The sequence below is a fragment of the Thamnophis elegans genome, chromosome 7, assembly GCF_009769535.1.
Source record: "Thamnophis elegans isolate rThaEle1 chromosome 7, rThaEle1.pri, whole genome shotgun sequence".
NCBI classification, from domain to species: domain Eukaryota; kingdom Metazoa; phylum Chordata; class Lepidosauria; order Squamata; family Colubridae; genus Thamnophis; species Thamnophis elegans.
In genome coordinates this window covers 43,171,367-43,192,234 of record NC_045547.1, presented here as the reverse complement: position 1 = coordinate 43,192,234, position 20,868 = coordinate 43,171,367, and the positions used below count along the sequence as shown (strand labels likewise).

Below are 20,868 nucleotides of genomic sequence, written 5' to 3'. Positions count from 1 at the left end.
CCTTTATCATCTGAGCTAGGGAAATAGGTATGTATTTTGTCTTTGTCTTTGTGTGAATATATCTGTATATACATTACAATATATATATTTTACACTATGTTTATGTTTCTCTTGAAGTCTGTGAATCTTGCATTGAACCTATTCCAGAATGCAATGAAGAAGAACTTCTTGCAGTAGATCTTAGTACTGCACATTACTGTTGTCCTCATTATCACTGTGGTAAGTTTTGTGTTGGATCTTGGAAAGATTATTATTTGTTTTATTGGGCTTTTTCTTTGTATTCTGACATAAATTTATACTTATGCTTGTAATAAATACAGTATTGTTATAATGCAGCTGCCATGAAGGTAGAGTCAATTATTATATTATTGCTAAGATAATTGCTATTCTAAAAATTCAGGAAAATAATCAGGCAAAAATATGTAGCTATGTACAACTATTCAAAATCTAAGCATGTATAACCTAGATGAATTGCTCCTTATCTCAAGGGTTGCCAATGGCAGAAAGAACAAAAACAACAGCCAGCTGCACATATTTGCAGTTTTACTTTAGATTTTTTAAATTTAACGCTGATATCTAAACTTCTAGATATCCTGGTAGACCTGGTGTCTATCTTTGCCATTCAATGGGAAATATCTGATACCAAAACAGTGATGAAGAGTTATGTATTTACTCGGTGTGATGCTTTGGGGTTTTGTTTTGCAAGCAACTATTTTCTACACTTTATAATTAATAGATTTCAGTCATCATGAGTAAGGTTTTCTCCTTTATCTAAAACAGTTTGTGATATGAAATGTGTTCAGCTATTGAAACCTCAAAATTATTGTTGATTACTTGAACCTAAAATGATTATTCATTTTCAAACCATTAATTTAAGATGGCAGGTAGCAATAATAATATAATATAAATAGTAGAGTAGTATAAATAATAATATAATAGAGAAAAGTTTTATATGTTTATTTTTTCTAGTGATATTGTGGCAACAATCTTTTAAAGACATAATTTCTCTTTCTCTAGTATGTGAAGAGAATCTGTGTCCTTCACCTTTTCTGAATTGCTCTGCTGATATGAAACTGATTAAAAAAAGAGTTCCTGGACAGTGTTGCCCAGACTGGAATTGCGGTATCTATAATTTGCTTTTTCCTCATAATTATATAAATGAATAAAATGCAACTTCTATTGATATGGTCATAGTGAACCCTCTCTTATTTTCCCCAGAATGTGATTGTGAGAATGGTACTGTACCAAGCTGTAAGTTGGTAAGAAATGTTTACTTTTATAATACTTTTGGAATTCTTTTTTTCCCCATTTTAAATGTTTCTATGCTACTCTATCCTACAATGACAGCAATTATAAGTTTTCAAATCATGTAAAATAAATAAAATTATGGTATATCATTGTATGAAATGAAAATATCTTGTCAGAACTGAGATATACTGTGCAGTGAATTCTGATAAAATCAGAGCTAATGATAGATATAAGTAGCAGAATGTTGGTAAACACTGACACTTGTTAAATAAGCTTTCAGAAATAGTTCTGTAGCCAATCCATGTCAAAGCAATGTTAAAATGAGAATGCCTGTAAAGAAGGCTGAGACTGAGTGTAGAAAGTCACAGAAATATGGGCCATAAATGAATAATGACACATATATAGACAGTAAATTAGAGATAGATGATAGATAGATGATAGATAGATGATAGATGATAGAAAGATAGATAGATAGATAGATAGATAGATAGATAGATAGATAGATAGATAGAGGTATATTATGCTATAGAACTCTAAACCTAACCCTATAGAATGCCTTGGGGCAACCTAACACCTACAAAAACATTCACAGCATTGATCAATCAACCAATTGGTCTTTTATATAGTTGTGACATACACACAAAAATGGTCAGATATTTGATCACACACTCATGATTGCCATTTTTAATTACATTTTGTGGACTCCCTGCAATTACACCTGTTTAGTTGCCTTCCCTGAATATGCAGCTGTAACAAGATTGAAAAGCAACAGCAGCTCCCATTTGACTTTCTCATTTCTGGTGAATATCAATGTAGTTTGAGTTTTGTAGAAAAAACAATTGTGACAATTGTTAGGAGGAAATGGACCTAGTGCTCTTAATATGGGCAAGTGGCCTAATGGTTCCTCCAAACTTGCATTCAAATATGAAACAATATTTTGCTGCTAAAATGCATTTAGTAATTTTTATGTAATTGTTTACTTTCTTACAAATGAAAGTACGTGTATGTGTGCAATTGAACAAATGTATCATTGAAATATTTCATAGGGTGAAGTTCAGAAAATAAGTGCTAATGCTTCTACGGCATGTGGATGTCCACATTACATTTGTGGTATGTACATATGTCTATATGTGTTGTGCATGTGCATACGCATGCATGCCTATGAGCATTATTTTTAATACCTTTTTTAATATTTCATTTTCAGTAACATAGTTATGAAGGCAATCCCTACACACTTCATGTCCTTACAATTTTCAGTAGTTTTCTAGCTTAAAATAAAAAAGGGAGAGATTCTGTTAGACAGAAATATTCATGAACTAGCATTCTGCTTTCTTTTCTTTAGTAGTGTTAAATTTATTAAGGGAATGATAATACATAGATTGCTATCGCTTCTCAGCCTTTTGGCTAAGATCAATTATAGTAGATTGCTAAATACTGTATATTATGTTATTTATATTGCATTAAGACCTTAGCTATGCATTAAATATTATTAAATTCCCATTTATCATAAAGTATCAGGGCAGTATGCAAGGAAAAGAATAAAATACAAATAATACATAATACTATCCAAGGTCACACTAATACTAAGCTCTAAGCATCAGCCATGGAACTTTGCAAATAAATCATAGTTGATCACCAAACATTTCTCACTGTATGTGAAAAAAAAAAAGATACTAAATAGTACTTTTGTTCTGCACATTCTATTTCCTTCCTTCCTTCCTTCCTTCCTTCCTTCTCTCCCTAGAAAAAGAAAATGTCTGTATATTCCAAGAAGTCACTGTACTGAACCCAGGTCAGACATTGATTCAATATTTGGATGGAGAACTTTGTTATACGGCAAAGTGTTTACAAGAAAGAGACCCTAACACTGGATTTCACACTATGAATCTGGCAATAGTTAATTGTTCCCAAAAATGTGAAGCAGTAAGTAAAAATATGTAGACGAAGTCATTTCTGGACATAATTGATATAACATCATTTAAAATCTACAGTATTTAAAATGGTGAGCAATATCTTAACCTGTGTCCAAAACAAATGTATTTATTATTTAGGGAAATTTAAAATAAGGAGTTGGATTCAATGATTTTCTTATTCCAGTGGAATCTCTCCACATCAAAATAAAATAAAATAAAATAAAACAGAGCCAACAGAGTGTTTCCATAATACATATGGCAGGAATGGGCTTTGGAATAGAAAAGTCAGTGACTAAAATATCTATTTCCCAAGAATGGAGAATTTTGTAATTAATTTGTATCCAATAGATATTTTAAAACAGATGTTGATGAAATATATGAGTTATGTGTCTATCTATGCAGTGATCCCATTATTTTTCCAGAAAAGAAATAGGCAATTTATGTATTTTACATTATAGTCACAGAGCTTCTTAATCGATGGTCCTGCTACTGTATATGTCATATTTTCTTAGTCTTCTTTTATAATTATGATTTTGGCTTTTGTGTGGTGGGACATGACTCATTGCCTGATATTTTAAAGCAGTCCCTTATCTTTTTTTATGATATTTTGGGACTGAATCCATGGGAAAAAATATTCTACTTTGTCACTGAAGACTGAAATAAAGTAGTTTCTTTGAGTCTCCGCTAACTTTATTCATCTTGATCTCCACAGGCATTTTGCAAAGCATAGTCCAAGTGTGAACACATTATATCTGATCAAGTCTAGCCACTCATTTCATAATATTCTGCTTTATCTTTGCCCTGGGACACAGGGGAAAGGAGTTTGCAGACAGAAATTAACAGTTGACTTCCATTTTCTTTCCAAGAATATAAACTTAATTCATCAGACAATGTTAAGCTATACCTTTTTATAGCTTTATAGCACAATCTTTTTATGTTTAAAAAATTACTCTCTCACATCACATGTCACTTTTCTTTATAAAAAGGCAACATTAGTCAATTATGTTATCTCTTTGCTAATAACTGGATGCAAATCTTCATTCTATTAGGGAGCAATTTTTCATACTTAATACGATAGAAAGGGAATCTTATTAAGGAAACAATAATGTTAAATGTATTTAATTGTATTTTTTACATATAGCTATTATTGCATGTAATTTCTACCCTTGTTCTGTTGCCTCCACTTTTAAGAATAACATTCACAATATATTCACAAGCCACGGTGGCGCAGTGGTTAGAGTGCAGTACTGCAGGCTACTTCTGCTGACTAACGGCTGCCTGCAATTTGGCAGTTCAAATCTTACCAGGTTTGACTCAGCCTTCCATCCTTCTGAGATGGGTAAAATGAGGACCCAGATTGTTGGGGGGCAATATGCTGACTGTCAGTGTTCCAAGTATCATGCAGAATTAAATCAGAGTCCAAGGCAAAACGATCCTTTTTGTTCCAATTTAATAAGACAGACATTTTAGGCATATCTGTGATAATGCCAATACTGGAAATGACATCAGAATTCCACCCAGTTAAAAGTTCACAATCTTGTCCCCACACCCACAATCTATCATATGGTCCAATCTTCTTCTTCCATGCTGGCATCCACGCCCAGCTACTTCCGGCCAGGTGTGAAAGTCCGGAGACAAAGGATGACCTTGGCTTCTAGTAAAAAATGAAAACAATACATTCCACAATCTCACTCCTGTCTATTTCCTCCTCCCATTGACTATACTTAAAGAAACAGCATAATGAAATAAGAGAAAGTGTGGCAGGCCAAAATTCTAAAAGGAATATAAATGCAGGCCTGACACTGACTCTGTAAACTGCTTAGAGAGGGCTGTAAAGCACTGTAAAGCGGTATATAAGTCTAAGTGCTATTGCTATATTCAAACTCTGAGATCAAACTAGGTTTTGTACACCTGCTATGTACAAGGCTAATTTTTAATTGGTATAAGACTATTACCTATATTACTTTAAAGGAAAAATGCTACTAAAACTAACTTGTTGATTGGCATTGTCAAACCTAAGCTTATATCTCATCAACGGGAAAGAGATAGATAGCAATAGCAATAGCAGTTAGACTTATATACTGCTTCATAGGGCTTTCAGCCCTCTCTAAGCGGTTTACAGAGTCAGCATATTGCCCCCAACAACAATCTGGGTCCTCATTTTACCCACCTCGGAAGGATGGAAGGCTGAGTCAACCCTGAGCCGGTGAGATTTGAACAGCCAAACTGCAGAACTGCAGTCAGCTGAAGTAGCCTGCAGTGCTGCATTTAACCACTGGGCCACCTCGGCCCAAAGAAAAACATATTGTTAATATATTGATACATACTGCATACAACAGCTAAATATAATTATAGCATTTAATATATATATATATATATATATATATATATATATATATATATATATATATATATATATATATACACACACACATACATACATACATACATACATACACACATACATATACATATACATATATATATATATACATATACATACACATATTGTTAATATATTGATACATACTGCATACAGCAGCTAAATATATTTATAGCATTTAATTTATATTTAATTTATATTTAAATATTAATTTATATTTAAATATTAAATATTTATTTATATATTTAATATATATATGTATGTATATATGTATGTATGTATATATATATTAAAGTCACAACCCCTGGTATGCCCAAATATGGGAGGAAGTTCACTGCTTCCATTCTCTGTCCATCGGCTCGTCATAAGAGACCATCCAGACAGAAACCCAATATTTTTACTGTTGCCTTTGTTACATTTCTGTTGTATTTGTGCTGATAAATAAATAAAGGGAGACTAGTATAGATCTATTTCAAGCTATTTAGCTCTCATCAGCTAACCATACCCTTACTGGGATTAGAACCTGTGCTGTATTGCATCTTAGGCAGATGTGTTAAAAATATATAGCTTTCTCCCTGGCTCAGATGATAAAGGAGGAGAACCTTGTGGCTTAGTGGTTAACATATCTGCCTAATATGTAACACAGCCCAGGTTCGAATCCCAGTAAGGGTATGGCTAGCTGATGAGAGCTAAATAGCTTGAAATAGATCTATACTAGTCTCCCTTTATTTATTTATCAGCACAAATACAACATATATATGTATATGTATATTTATATGTATATGTATATGTGTGTGTGTGTGTGTGTGTGTATATATATATATATATATATATATATATATATATATATATATATATATATATAAATAAATATAAATATATAATATTTAATATATATAAAACCCGAATAACTAGAGACCTACATATTGGTGCTTCCAGGAGCAATGTGAGATCTCGGCTGTTTCTTCCTTTTAACTGCCAGTGGGCGTTTGAACTGATTGGGTGGGAGCTTGACTGTGTCCTGATTGGGTGGAGGTGTGTCCTGATTGGGTGGAGGTGTGTTCTGATTGTTTGGGGGTTTGTGTTTCATGTAAGGATAGGGGGGGTTTGTTCAGCCTTGGCGATAGAACATTTCAACAACCGAATAATCAGAGAAGCCATTGAAATAGAAAAACGCCCACACAGCATGAACAGGCGGGACAATACCTCCCGCCTGCCAGCCATTTGGAAGCCTGCCCTTATTGATAAACGAGTCCCGAACATGATGAATGACACCAGGCCCACACTCACAAGAGCCACACAGAATATCACCACCAAACATCCACAAAGAAAACAGACAAAAACACAAACTGATGAGGAGACACGACCGAGGACCAGAAGCCAGACTGCAAATGCACAATTAGCCTCTTTAACCCCCCCCTATCCTTACATGAAACACAAACCCCCAAACAATCAGAACACACCTCCACCCAATCAGGACACACCTCCACCCAATCAGGACACAGCCAAGCTCCCACCCAATCAGTTCAACCCCCCCCCCTGGCAGTTAAAAGGAAGAAACAGCCGAGATCTCACATTGCTCCTGGAAGCACCAAGCCTGAAGTAGCCTGAAGATGACGAATGAGACTTCATCGAAACGTCGCCAAGACATCTCCAATTTTACGCTGGAGAAAACCCGAATAACTAGAGACCTACATGCTAACACCCACGAAAACCTCAGAATATATATATTTATATATATTTATGTATATATGTATATATGTATATATGTATATATGTATATATGTATATATGTATATATGTATATATGTATATATGTATATATGTATATATGTATATATGTATATATGTATATATGTATATATGTATATATTTATATATTTATATATTTATATATTTATATATTTATATATTTATATATTTATATATTTATATATTTATATATTTATATATATATTTAGTGTCACAACCCCTGGTACCCTGGTATGGCCAAATATGGGAGGAAGCCTACTACTTTCTATCTCTGTCTATCGGCTTCTCACAAGAGACCATCCAGACAGAAACCCAATATTTTTACTGTTTCCTTTGATACATTTGTGTTGTATTTGTGCTGATAGTCTCCCTTTATTTATTTATTTATTTATATTTATTTTATATACATACATACATACATACATACATACATACATACATACATACATACATATATATGATACAATCCACATGAACATTCTTTCTTTTTAACAGCATCAAGTACACAGCCCATCTGATGGTCAACATTCTTGTTGTGGTTCCTGCATAAATATCTCATGTCCTTTTTATACTGACAATGGAACTCTTGAGATTTATGAAGTAAGTGAGTTGAAAAATGGTTCAGAGAACAATAATGAATAAGGATTCTAATTAAGTCATGTACTAAATTCTACAATTTTCTCATATGATTCCTCTTGATTCAAACTTTTCTTGATTGGCGATCATAATTACACACTGAATATGATTAGTTAAATGAGCTAAGTATATAACGACATCAGGAATACAGGTATTAGCTTGATATTAGTAAATGAATTCTGTTGAAGTTTGATTTACATATGAGCAGACATTTAACCAAAGTTACCTGCATCTGTCTGTCATCCATAGTCAATCAGACTTTCTGTTTAGCACAGCAAACTAAATTACATGTGAGTTCTCTTTCTGGTGTTAAGCAATATAGGACTGTTGTTTTCTACTGAAGTTGCCCTTTTATGCTTCCTATGAAAAACAGATTATCATTACTCCTTTTTTATTCTTCCGTTCAATCTTGATTGATGCTTGGATACTTGCTGGCAAGTCCCTGCAGTTTTCTTGACAAGAATTTTTAGAAGTGGTTTGCCATTGTCTCTTTCCTAGGGCTGAGAGAAAGTGAGCCGCCCAAAGTTACCCAGCTGGCTTTAGGCCTAAGGCAGGATTGAACTCACGATCACCTGGTTTCTAGCCTGGTAGATAGTCACTACACCAAACTGGCTTCTACTACTGCATTAACCCATTGTTATGATGTTCTCAGAAAACACTGATTGTTCAACAGAATATAGAATTCATTAAACTAAAATTACAGTACTATCCAGCTGTGATCAACTGCAGCATACCTGAGGCCATTAAGAATTGGAAAGTTGTCTTAATATATGATTCAATCATTATTTTTGCTACATTGTAGCCAGTTTTCCATTTCCTTCCTTTTCCCCACTCCATCTCTTTCTTTTAATAGGAAGGAAGCACATGGGACTCAAACTGCACTAAATATGAATGTGCAAAGATTGGTGTGGAGACAGTGGTGCTTGGCTCCAGTGTGTTTTGCCCACCCTTTAATGAGACTGAATGTGTAAAGGTTTGTACTTTATACATCAAAATATTCCTTATTCATGTATGTTTAATTTATTGGGGACTTAATACCAAGGTTTCTTTAATATTTTAAAAATATAAAAAACTGCTTTTACAGTCTTAATTTTTTCCTCTAATATATATTACAAGGATTAAGCTTGATTCTGTTTTCCTTTATTTATAATCATTTTAGAACATATACTGTCTAGTCTTTGATTCTGACATATATTTCCCCAAACATCTACACAAAATTAAAATGCAAATCTAATCCACCAAATCAAAATCAATAAATATTTCATACAAAACTGATCAAAAATGACCTTATAGTCAATTGATTCAATTTTTGTATTGTTTTGATTTGTTCTGATTTACTGAAAAAGTGCTGCCAATTCTTCTTGAAAAGTTAATGTGTAGTGGAGTAGAATCACCTCAAGCCTATGTTACATAGTTTTAATCAGAGGTGGGTTGCTCCCGGTTTGGCCTGGATCGGGCAAACCAGTAGTGGCGTTGGCAGGAGTTTCCGTCCACCTGCCTGGATGCTCTGCGCATGCACAGAAGCGTTGTGTGCATCCGTGAGTGAACTGGTAGTGCCGGGATTTGCAACCCATCTCTGGTTTTAATGAGTTCTAAATAAATGTGTGGAGGCAGTACAGGTAGCCCTTGACATACAATTAAGCTCAAAATTTGTGTTGTTGAGGGAGACATTTGTTAAGTAAATTTTGCCCCATTTCTTGCACCTTTCTTGCTTCAGTTGTTAAATCAATCATTGCACTTGGTAAGTTCATAACCTGGTTGTTAAGTGAATCTAACTTCCCCATTGATTTTGCTTGTCAGTAGGTCATGAAAGGTATTCCTTGGGGCACAGCAAAATTCATAAATATGAACCAATTGCCAAGTATCTGAATTTTGATCACATGCTGAGGGGGATTCTGGAAAGATCTTAACTGTGAAAAATGTTCATAAGTCACTTTTTCCAGTGCCACTGTAACTTTGAACAGACACTGAATGAACTGTTGTAAATTGAGGACCATTGTATCTGAGAGACTTCAAATTAGGTTGTTATGTATAATGGCAGCCATTATTTTTTTTACTTTTTTTTCCAGGATCTTTGGCTGCATAACTACTTTTCAATATATCAGGAGACAATGACATTTATAAAGTTTTCCTTCCATTTTAAATGAAAGGACAATCCACTATGAATCTTTCAGTTCTTTTAAGATATACTTCTGGAATGGGAAACTTCCACAGGAATTGCAGAGTTCTAATTGTATGCTATTTTTTTCAGCCTGGTGTTAAGAAAACTGTCTTGTGCAGCATTTTTCTTCTTAACACTTGGCTAAAAAAGTAGCGTAGAGCTAGAACTCTGCAATTCCTGTGAAGGTCTCCCATTCACAAATTATATCTTAAAAGAACTAAAAGATTCACAGTGGATTGTTCCTTCCTGTAAAATGTTCCCTTAATTAAAATAGTTAAATATTTGTAGATTGGATTAGATATCTGGCCTTTTCTTTTTGTTTATATGTATTGCAGTATTCATATGCCTCAATACATTTCTTTGAGCACAGTCTTTTTTGAAATATTCCCTTTTAATCTTCCTAGAATGGAGGCTCTGTGCAAACCTACCACAATGGCTGCTGCAAGACCTGTAAGTGAATACAGCTGTATTGTGTGCTAGTTGTTGGTATGGCTTTGGGTTTGGACAGCTGTGTGCATTCTTAACCTCTTTAAGGAGACATATGAAAAGAAAACAGCATGCTGACTCTGAATCATGTCATATGTGTCCAGTCCTTAACAAAAGTAATTTGCAAGCCTGGCTTTATATGGCTGCTAACATGGTGATATTAAAATTAAAATTTGTGTTTTAACCTTTTCTTTTTGGTATATAACCAGTTTCCCCCAAATAATATAGATATAGCTAAAAACTGTTTTGAATACCTTTAGAAAACAAGATTATCCAATTTATTAATAGGATTTTTCTCTAGTTTGTTAATTATAAGATTAACAAAGATTATAAGAAAATGGGAAAATATGAATATTTTATTTAGGTCAATGTGAAAAAAAAATTCAAATGATAGTGGTTACTGACCTATGTTCTATGGAAATATGTTAAGTACAACCATAAGGTTACATGAGGAAATTATATAAAATATAAAAAGGGATAATTGCACTTTTGAGACATTACATAAAAACATTAAATGTGAAAATGTATTAATATTTTTTTAATATTGTAGTTTCAGTAACTTCAGTGTAAAACATATTGGCCAGCTCTAAAAGATCTTAAACTTTCTTATTCAGGATAGTGACAAATATTCCATACCAAAATATATATATCAAGGTTTATTTTCTGATAATCTTACTTCTCAAAGTCTCAGTTTAAATAAGAACTTAAATGTAAGTATGATTACTTTTCAAAATGGTGGAATTTGGATATTTTATTAGAGATAGTAAAACTCCATCCAACCCAGGATGGTTCTTTGGATTCCAGCTAAAGCTGGAATTTTCTATTTGAACTAGAATGAACATTCTGTAATGAGCTTCTTTTATTCATAATACAAATATTGACAGCAAAACAATTTCCTTCTCCTAGCCTTACTTGAAAATCCAACAAAGAAACCAGGATCAAATGCACCTGAATAAGAAGCACCAAAGGGGAAAAAAAAGACAGATGCATTTTGATAATTGCTAGTATTCTCAAAAATGTTTTTCTCAAGCAAGTCTACTTTGTATCTTTTAATTTTATTCTTTGGGAAATCCTTCATGTTGCAGCTCAACAAATTAGGGTGTGATCTTCTCAATCAGTATCTGGTACCTTCTAATATCTTCTAGAATACCTATCTCTGGATTTTAAAAGGCTGTACAAAGAGACTCTGTTTTCCATAAATTCATATCCACATACTACAGATCTTACCCAACATCTAAAGCAGTGTTTTTCAACTTTAGCAACTTTAAGATGTGTGGATTTCAACTCCCAGAATTCCCCAACCAGCCATACTGACTAAGGAACTCTGGGAGTGGAAATCCATATATCTTAATTGCTAAGGTGAAGAAACACTGCTTTAGATGTTCAATAAGATCTATAGTATGTTGTCAAACTCACTGCTACTGTAGTATTGCTTTTACAAGTAGTGATTTTTTCTTCTAGTATTTATTTACAATAGATGCCCATAAAATAATAGTTATTTCTTAGATCTTCTGCCTTCTGTTCAGAAGTTGATGGCAGTGTGTCTAACACCTCTTTTCTCTCCATTTTCATACAATATCCCTGTGACATAGTTCAGACAGAAATTTATCCAACATACAAGAAAGGACAGGAAACTGGTCTCCTGGGTGCCAGTCTAACACTTTAATTACCGTACCACACTGGTCTAATGAAACAATTGTAGATAAAAATAGTTCACCAAGGAAATATCTTACCACCAGCAATTCCTTTATCATCTTTCATATTTTGTTAAATGTTGTCTTGTACTCTGCATTGCCATTAAATAGTACTGGCCAGTGGTATAGTGTCAGGGAGAAGAAGAAATCTGCAGACACTGTGTGTCTCTCCAATTTTCCAGAAGAATGCTTCCTGATCAGATTTCTACTCAGAATATTCTGGAACCTACAACACACATACATATATTTTCTTAATAATTTCAAAGTATCTCTTAATTCACATCATGACTTAAATATAGAAATTCCTTTACCTCAAAAAAGTTACTTTTGTGAGTAGTAAAATGACAAAGAAATTTTTGGCAATTATGTCACTAAATTGACATATTGATATTAATAAATTGATATTCAAAGATTAATAACATCTCATAAATACCATAAATTTCTCTCTCCCCATCAATATTTTATATAAATGAAGTAAAACATGTAAAATCCAGCTATTAATGGGTATAAGAACTTTTCTTTACTGTTCTCTAAAACAATGTTTAACCAAAAAAAAATGGCTTTAGTAGTTATATTCAGAACTGTTTGCTGAACTAGCTTTTAAAAAATCAATATTAAATGCTGTTTTATATACTAATAGAGGTTTTTTTAGAACAAACTAAAAGCATGTGCTTTTAATGGTTAAGGAGTATAACTGAGCTACAAGTACAGCTTAAAATCCCTTGGGTTTTAATGGTAATGAATAATCTTTATTTGAAAAGATGAATGATTATATGCATGCTGAGTGAGTTCAAATGTTTAATTCTTACCTTGCCAAATCATGTTCCAGGTTTCTTTTTTCACATGTAAAATGTAAGGTCCTTATTATCCACATGGATATTAAAACATAGGGATATAATCAATTTAGAAAAATAAGAATACTTGTTTCTTTTTATAAAAAAGAACAGCTTCCATAAAAATTATTAGCAGTTGGCAGTGTAAGAATTAATGAAATGCTGTTTATGTAAAAATGTTTTTGCGTATTACAAGAAACTTATATTCCCAATAATTCTGCCAGGTTCTGGACGGGGTGTATTACCCTTTGCCTTTAGCCCTGTAGTCTCTACTGGTAGTATTAATTGTGAACCAGGTATTACTATTTTTAATAAATGTATTTTATTTTCTTTATTTTTTTAAAAAAATGTTGATATACATAGGTATATTACATTAGGTTGTGATTCAGAGAAGTGTTGATTGACTCTATAATTATAAAAAAATATATTATTCCATGGGAAAACTAGCACTACCTAAAGATGCACTTCATGAATCTGATTTTGTAAACAATTCTGTGGATATAATTCTTGAAATATAAGCATTGAACATGGTGAGAAAAGGAGCAAAAATATATTTCTAGTAAAATTAATGATGTGGACAACACCCATTTTGTGACTTTTATTGGGATTTTAAATTTCTGCTGTTGTTTTCCCTCTATTGATTGCATTGTTTTCCAATGTTCAAAGTAGTTTACAATCAATTCATAAAACAATATAAAAATTAAAAGCAAATCTTAACTAATACTGATAGAATAGATACATTACAATACATCAGGGAAATCTACCTAAAGTGAATAGCAATATTAGTAACAGCAGAATAGTCTAAAAGCTATATCAAATAAACCAATCTAATCTTTCTAGAAATGGAGCTTGAAAATCAGAATGCACTTCTTAATTTTCTACAGTATGATGGGGTTATTTTACTCTGAGTGATGAATTATAACAATGAAGACTATTAATTATATTTGTAATAATATCACAGCTGAGTTGAAATTGAACTGAAAAAATAGGAAAATAGGCAAGTTTGAATGTTATGTTATGTTATCTTTGTAATGAAACTGGAAAGCATTTTGCCTATAGCAGTTATGCCTGCTATAATTTCTGGATACAGCGTAGTTCAGATTTCAGGGTATTTTCTGCGGATACTTTCTTCCCATTCTAAAATTAAATGGCAATGTCAGCTATGCTCTTACTTAAGAGTAGTTTCTTGGATAGCCAGGTATGCTGTGTCACACAAAAAAGACTGCTCCTTTTATGAGCGCCTCTTGGAAATCCCCCAGTCAATCCAGAGATCTGATAGAAACTCTAAATTAGCTGCCCAAGGGGACCAGAAAAATGAGATCATGATAGTACTGCCAATACTAAGCATTCCGTACTCTTAACTTTTATACACATTTTGATTTGTCTGTAACCTTCTTCACACTTATTGAACATGCTTGTTCAACCTATTTTAAATCCAATTGCTGTACAGCCTTCATGTCTAGGTGTTCCATTAGGAAGAGAATAAGAAAGAAGTATATATGAATGTGCATAAACAGCTATGAGATGTTCTGCTATTACAAACAAAACAAAGCTCCACGAAATGATTATGGGTGGAGGATTAGACACCTTGGTGCATGTTCAGATGATGACACACACCTAAATAACTCTTAAACTAATGATGTAGTAAAAAATGTCTTGATTATTGTCTTCATATTGTATGCTTTGTCAGGTAAAAGAGATGAAAGAATTTGCCAGAAAATAATGGTCAGAACTACTGTAAGAAAAGAAGACTGCGTAAGCCAAAGTCCTGTAAGTATAAATGCCTTATTTGGGGGCTACTTCATATATAGGAAGTTTCTTTTCCTTCCATTCAACTGTTTGATTATTGGAGACTGCCTGGACAAGTTCCTGCAGTTTGTTGACAAGGTTTTTCAGAAGTGGTTTGCCTTTGTCTCTAGTCACTTTCTCTCAGCCTTAGAGTATATCAGCTGCCAAAACAGTCTTGTGATTACTGTACTAAATATACATGCAAATCCTATTACTGTTTTGACATCTGGAAAACCTCTCTCCTTCGTAACATCCTCCTACTCATAAAAAGAATTCACAGTTTAATTGCTTTTACCCTAACATTATTTAAATGCTGACTTCATCAGTTCAGAGACATCTCAAACCAGATGACTAGTGCAGAATTGCCTCTCCTAATTGGGCAATGGCCAGTTCTGTAACATGGATACCAAAGCCTACTGATAACCCAAGCAAGAATTGCGTTTAATTAATATTGAGGGGACTTGTCCCGCCAATAATAAAGTTGTGTTTGCACCTGTGTAATTTCTAAGTCATCTCCAAAGGCAGGACTATGTGTTTTCCCAGTAGTTCAGCCTATTGGAGATCAGGGCATGACCTGCCATCACTACGGCCTCCTGGTCCATGTATGGTTGTAACTGGCACTCCATATGGAACCTCTATATGGAAGCTCCTTAATATCTATTGAACACATGGTTATTCAACTTTTTTTAAATTGCTGTATAGATTTTGGACAAAGGCCTCCTGGCTGCCTTTTTCTATCTGCTATGTCATCAGCAGCTTTCATCTGCTATTGAAGCAAGAGCTGAGAATACAAGCAAGCCCACAAGTCACAAAGCTTTTCTTTCAGGGCAATGTGATCCCACAAGAGAAATGCTATAGGATTTAATCTGAGTTTATTTTGCCCTATTCACAAATTCTCTTCAGGATCCTCACAATATCTCTTGGATGCTGATGCAGAAACCATGAATCATCAACATGTTATCAACATTACACTATATCAGCGGGTGATATTTTCCATAGCTTTATTCTAAATGCTAAATAGCAAAGGAAGAAGTCTGGCCCTTTGCTATTGCAAACCCTTTGCAAGTCTGGCCCTTTGCAAACCCTCTCTGTTTAGGGGTTCTATGGGCTCAAATTCTTCTGCTCCCAGCACTATAACCTAGATTCAAGTAGAAGCATAATCACCATTAATAGTATCCTCTCTACTTCAAACCCTTTTAGATCCCTGAATGGTTTAATGGTAGATGTTACTGGAACAGTGGTGGGTTCCGGATCCCGGTGCAACCGGTATGGTGCAACGGGGCCAGGCACCCACCATGTGCTTGCACACAGCACGTGCACAGTGTGCACATGTGTACCCACTGCCCGCAACACTCCAGCTGCTCGGCAGAGTGTCATACAGGCTCTGTGCATGTGCACAAATGCCCCAATTGCCCCAATTGAGGCCCCAATTGCCTCAAATAGCAGTAAGGAGAGCGGGCGGGCAGGTGGGCCCTCTGGAGCACTGTACCAGAACGGTACCTGGTGCTCCCAGCAGGCACTGGTATGCCCCCATCATATCCCACCACTGTACTGGATACCACTAAGAGGTATAATAGAACCAAGAGGGACACAATTTCCCATGTGGAGGGATATATGCATGTTTAGTTTTAGTTTTTTAGTTTTATTGGGATTTATAGGCCGCCCTTTTCCCTGAGGGGACTCAGGGCGGCTTACATTCATAGGGAAAGGGGGGGTGCAATATAAAAACATAAACAATATGTGAATAAAATAAACAGTAAAAACACAACTTTCATTCAACACTCAACACTCGGGAGGGGTGAATTAGAAACTTATCCCCAGGCCTGATGGGATAGCCAGGTCTTAAGGGCTGTGCGGAAGGTCTGGACGGTGGTGAGGGTGCGAATCTCGACGGGGAGGTCGTTCCACAGGGTCAGAGCTGCTACTGAGAAGGCTCTCCTCCGCGTAGTCGCCAGTCGGCATTGACTGGCGGATGGAATTCGGAGGAGGCCCAATCTGTGCGATCTAATTGGTCGGAGGGAGGTAATCAGCAGGAGGCGGTCTCTCAAGTACTCAGATCCACTACCATGGAGGGCTTTAAAGGTGGTAAGTAATACCCTGAAGCGCACCCGGAGATCGACAGGTAGCCAGTGCAGCTCGCGGAGGATAGGTGTTATGTGGGCGAACCGCGGTGCACCCACTATCACTCGCGCGGCTGCATTCTGGACTAACTGCAGTCGCCGAATGCACTTCAAGGGCAGCCCCATGTAGAGCACATTGCAGTATTCCAGCCTAGAGATCACAAGGGCTCGAGTGACTGTTGTGAGTGCCTCCCGGTTCAGGTAGGGTCGCAACTGGCGGACCAGGCGAACCTGGGCAAATGCCCCCCTGGTCACAGCCGACAAATGGTGGTCGAAAGTCAGCTGTGGGTCCAGGAGGACTCCCAAGTTGCGAACCCTATCTGAGGGGTGTAAAATTTGACCCCCCAGCCTGAGTGATGGAACACTAGCCAAATTGTTGGGAGGGAAACACAACAGCCACTCGGTCTTTTCTGGGTTGAGTACCAGTTTGTTAACACTCATCCAGTTCTTAACGGCCTCAAGGCCCCAGTTCATCACGTCCACCGCTTCATTGAGTTGGCACGGGGCGGACAGATACAATTGAGTATCGTCCGCGTATTGATGGTATTTTATCCCGTGCCTCCGAATGATCTCGCCCAGCGGTTTCATGTATATGTTAAATAGTAGGGGGGATAAGACCGAACCCTGTGGCACCCCATATCTTAGTGGCCTCAGGGACGATCTCTGCCCCCCGACCAACACCGACTGCGACCTGTCCGAGAGGTAAGAGGAGAACCACTGCAAAACAGTGCCTCCCACCCCCACCTCCCGCAGTCGTCGCAGAAGGATACCATGGTCGATGGTATCGAAAGCCGCCGAGAGGTCAAGGAGAACCAGGAAGGACGCATGGCCTCCATCTCTGGCGCTCCAGAGATCATCGGTCAATGCGACCAAAGCGGTTTCTGTGCTGTAACCAGGTCTGAAGCCGGACTGGAAGGGGTCAAGGTAACTAGCTTCCTCCAAGGACCGTTGAAGCTGGAAGGCCACCACCTTCTCGACAACCTTCCCAACAAAGGGGAGGTTGGAGACTGGACGGTAGTTGTTAAGGACGGCTGGATCCAAGGATGGTTTCTTCAGGAGGGGTCTCACCACCGCCGTTTTAAGCGCCTGGATCCAGCCGCGTGTCACCTCACTGCTGTTGGCAACCAGCCAGGAGGGACACGGGTCCAGTATGCAGGTGGAGGCGCTCACAGCTCGTATGGCCTTGTCCACATCCCCAGAGGTAACATCCTGAAACTCATCCCAGAGATGGTTTGCCAAGTAATCCCCCTGTGACTCGGCTGGATCTGCAGAGGTGGAGTCCAAGTCCGACCGAAACCGAGCAACTTTGTCCGCTAAGAACTGGGCATACTCCTCAGCCTTACCCTATAGGGGGTCCCCCACGTCCCTCCTATTTAGGAGGGAGCGGGTCATCCTAAACAGGGCGGCTGGGCGGGACTCAGCGGACGCAACCAAGGTGGCAATATGTGTTCTTTTAGCTGCCCTCAATGCCCTGATGTATTCCTTGGTGCATGTTGTCAAAAGTGCTCGGTTCGATTCGGACTTATCGGACCTCCACAAGTGCTCTAGGCGTCTCCTCCGGCGCTTCTTCTCCCGGAGCTCCTCGGTGAACCAAGGAGGCCTCCGGGATCCGCTGACCCGGAGGGGCCGTAGTGGCGCAATCCGGTCGAGAGACTCCGATGCCGCCGAGTACCAGGCAGCAACCAGAGTCTCCGCCGAACTGTGGGCGAGAGTATCAGGAATAACCCCAAGCTCCGTCTGGAACCTCAAGGGGACCATAAGTCGCTTGGGGCGGAACCACCTGGTCGGTTCCTCCTCCCTACGGTGGGGGTTTGGCCTCCGGAAGTCAAGCCTCAGTAGGCAGTGGTCTGACCACGACAGGGGTATGATCTCATTACCCCTCAGACCAAGATCACAAATCCACTGCTCCGAGAGGAATACGAGGTCGAGCATGTGACCCGCTGAGTGGGTTGGGCCCCGAATTACCTGGGTCAAGCCCATGGCTGTCATGGAAGCCATGAACTCCTGCGCTCCATCAGAGTGTTCACCGAGCGAAGGCAGATTAAAGTCCCCCAGAACCATCAGCCTGGAGAACTCAACTGCCAGCTCGGCTACTGACTCGAGGAGTGAGGGGAGGGCTGCTGCAACGCAGTTGGGAGGCAGGTACGTTAGCAGCAAACCCACTTGACCCTTGAGGTCCAACTTCACCAGCAGGGACTCACACCCGACAAGCTCCGGAGCAGGGATCCTACGAGGGAGCAGGGATTCTTGCATGTGCATGTGCAAGAATAAGTATTTTTGTTGGCATTTCACTCATCTAACATGTTCATGAATATGTGTATGCAGGAATCTTAAGCTTGCTGCCTTGAACTGGAGATGTCCTGTAATTTATTAATATTCCTTTCTTTCCTTCCGTGTCAGGCATGGATGTATTTAGGCAGCAAACTGATATGTACTGTATATTAAAGTAATATTTGCAAGTATTACATAGTAGTGCACAGATGTCCTTGTTTCAAGAATTAAATGGCAAAGTATCATAAAAAGGAAAATAGCAGAGGAAATAAGCTGCTGATAGTGAATAGACTATTCAGTATGAGCAAGATACTGAATTTCCAAACTTTTAAAATAGATTTAATGACTGAAGTTGTCAATAAAATTGAATGATAAAATTTGAAACTATCAATGACATCCTTCACCTTCCTGTCTCCAACAGATAAGTGTGGCTTCTTGTGATGGAAAGTGCCCCTCCGCTACAATTTTTAATGTCAACATCGATAGCCATTTAAGGTTCTGCAAATGCTGCCGTGAAAATGGAGTTCAGAATCGAACTGTGCCACTTTACTGCTCTGGAAATGGCACTGAAATTCTGTATGTTATGCAGGAACCTACAGACTGTTCATGCCAGTGGAATTAAAAATGTTGTGATTACGTGCAAACCAAGTTTTTGTTCTTTCTCATGATCAGATTTATATATATATATATATATATATATATATATATATATATATATATATATATATATATATATATAAATATATTCTCAATTTATATAAGCATACTGTATGTAAAAAAGGAGCATAATTTTTGACACATATAGAACACTTAATTCACTTTACAGAAATGTACTCAAGACATGTAAAGTATGTATGTAATTCAGCAGCAGCAACCATTTAGTTGTGTCTAAAGCTTGGCCACTCTATAGATCAGAATTCTCCATGTTCCTCTGTTTTGCATCGCCTCCTGCAGATCTGCCATGGTTGTCCCAGTGTCATTCTTTATAGTGTCTAGCCAACAGATACTAGTATGGCCCCTTTTCATTTTTCTGCTGATCACTCCCAGCATGATTTGACTTTTCAAGTGAGTCAGCTCTCATGACGCCCTCTGTTTGGAGATCTTAGCTTCAAGTGATATTTTAAGTGAGATTCAGATTAGGACTTCTTTGTTATTTTTGCAGTCCATGGTATGTGTAATAGTTGCCTCCAGCACCATAGTTCAAAGGCTTCCACCCTTCTCCTATCTGCCAAGTTTCACAGCCATAAGTAGCAATCAGAAAAAAACATGGCATTAACTAATCTATATTTGGTTGTGGGTGTGATCGCTTTACTCTTCCAGATGTTATTCATGCCAGACATTGCAAATGCTATACACTTTCATGTCATTTATGTAATTAGCCAACATTAACTATCTAACACATGCCTTGTTCTGGGGTTATATCAAAACTTTGCAGTTTATTAGAACTTCCACTGGCATCACTGATTATTCCTCAAGAGTAATCCTATTCTGCATTGTAATATTTGTGATATTTTATTAAAATTTTGAAACCCATAACATAGTGGTATCTCTTATTTTTCTGGTTCTAATCTTTTCTAGCTTAC

At 37.0% G+C, this 20,868-nt stretch overlaps 1 protein-coding gene across 1 annotated transcript in view; it reads left to right on the top strand.

Annotated features, from left to right (window-relative positions):
• OTOGL (otogelin like) overlaps nt 1–19,907 on the top strand; it is a 105,287-nt gene extending 85,380 nt beyond the window's left edge. The window contains exons 47-56 of the mRNA XM_032221176.1: nt 118–219; nt 1,018–1,122; nt 1,219–1,259; nt 2,295–2,358; nt 2,993–3,171; nt 7,792–7,896; nt 8,786–8,905; nt 10,498–10,543; nt 14,797–14,876; nt 19,707–19,907. Coding sequence (XP_032077067.1) covers nt 118–219; nt 1,018–1,122; nt 1,219–1,259; nt 2,295–2,358; nt 2,993–3,171; nt 7,792–7,896; nt 8,786–8,905; nt 10,498–10,543; nt 14,797–14,876; nt 19,707–19,907 — 1,043 coding nt within the window. The remainder of the gene's footprint in view (nt 1–117; nt 220–1,017; nt 1,123–1,218; nt 1,260–2,294; nt 2,359–2,992; nt 3,172–7,791; nt 7,897–8,785; nt 8,906–10,497; nt 10,544–14,796; nt 14,877–19,706) is intronic.
• Nucleotides 19,908–20,868: the final 961 nt, after the last annotated feature.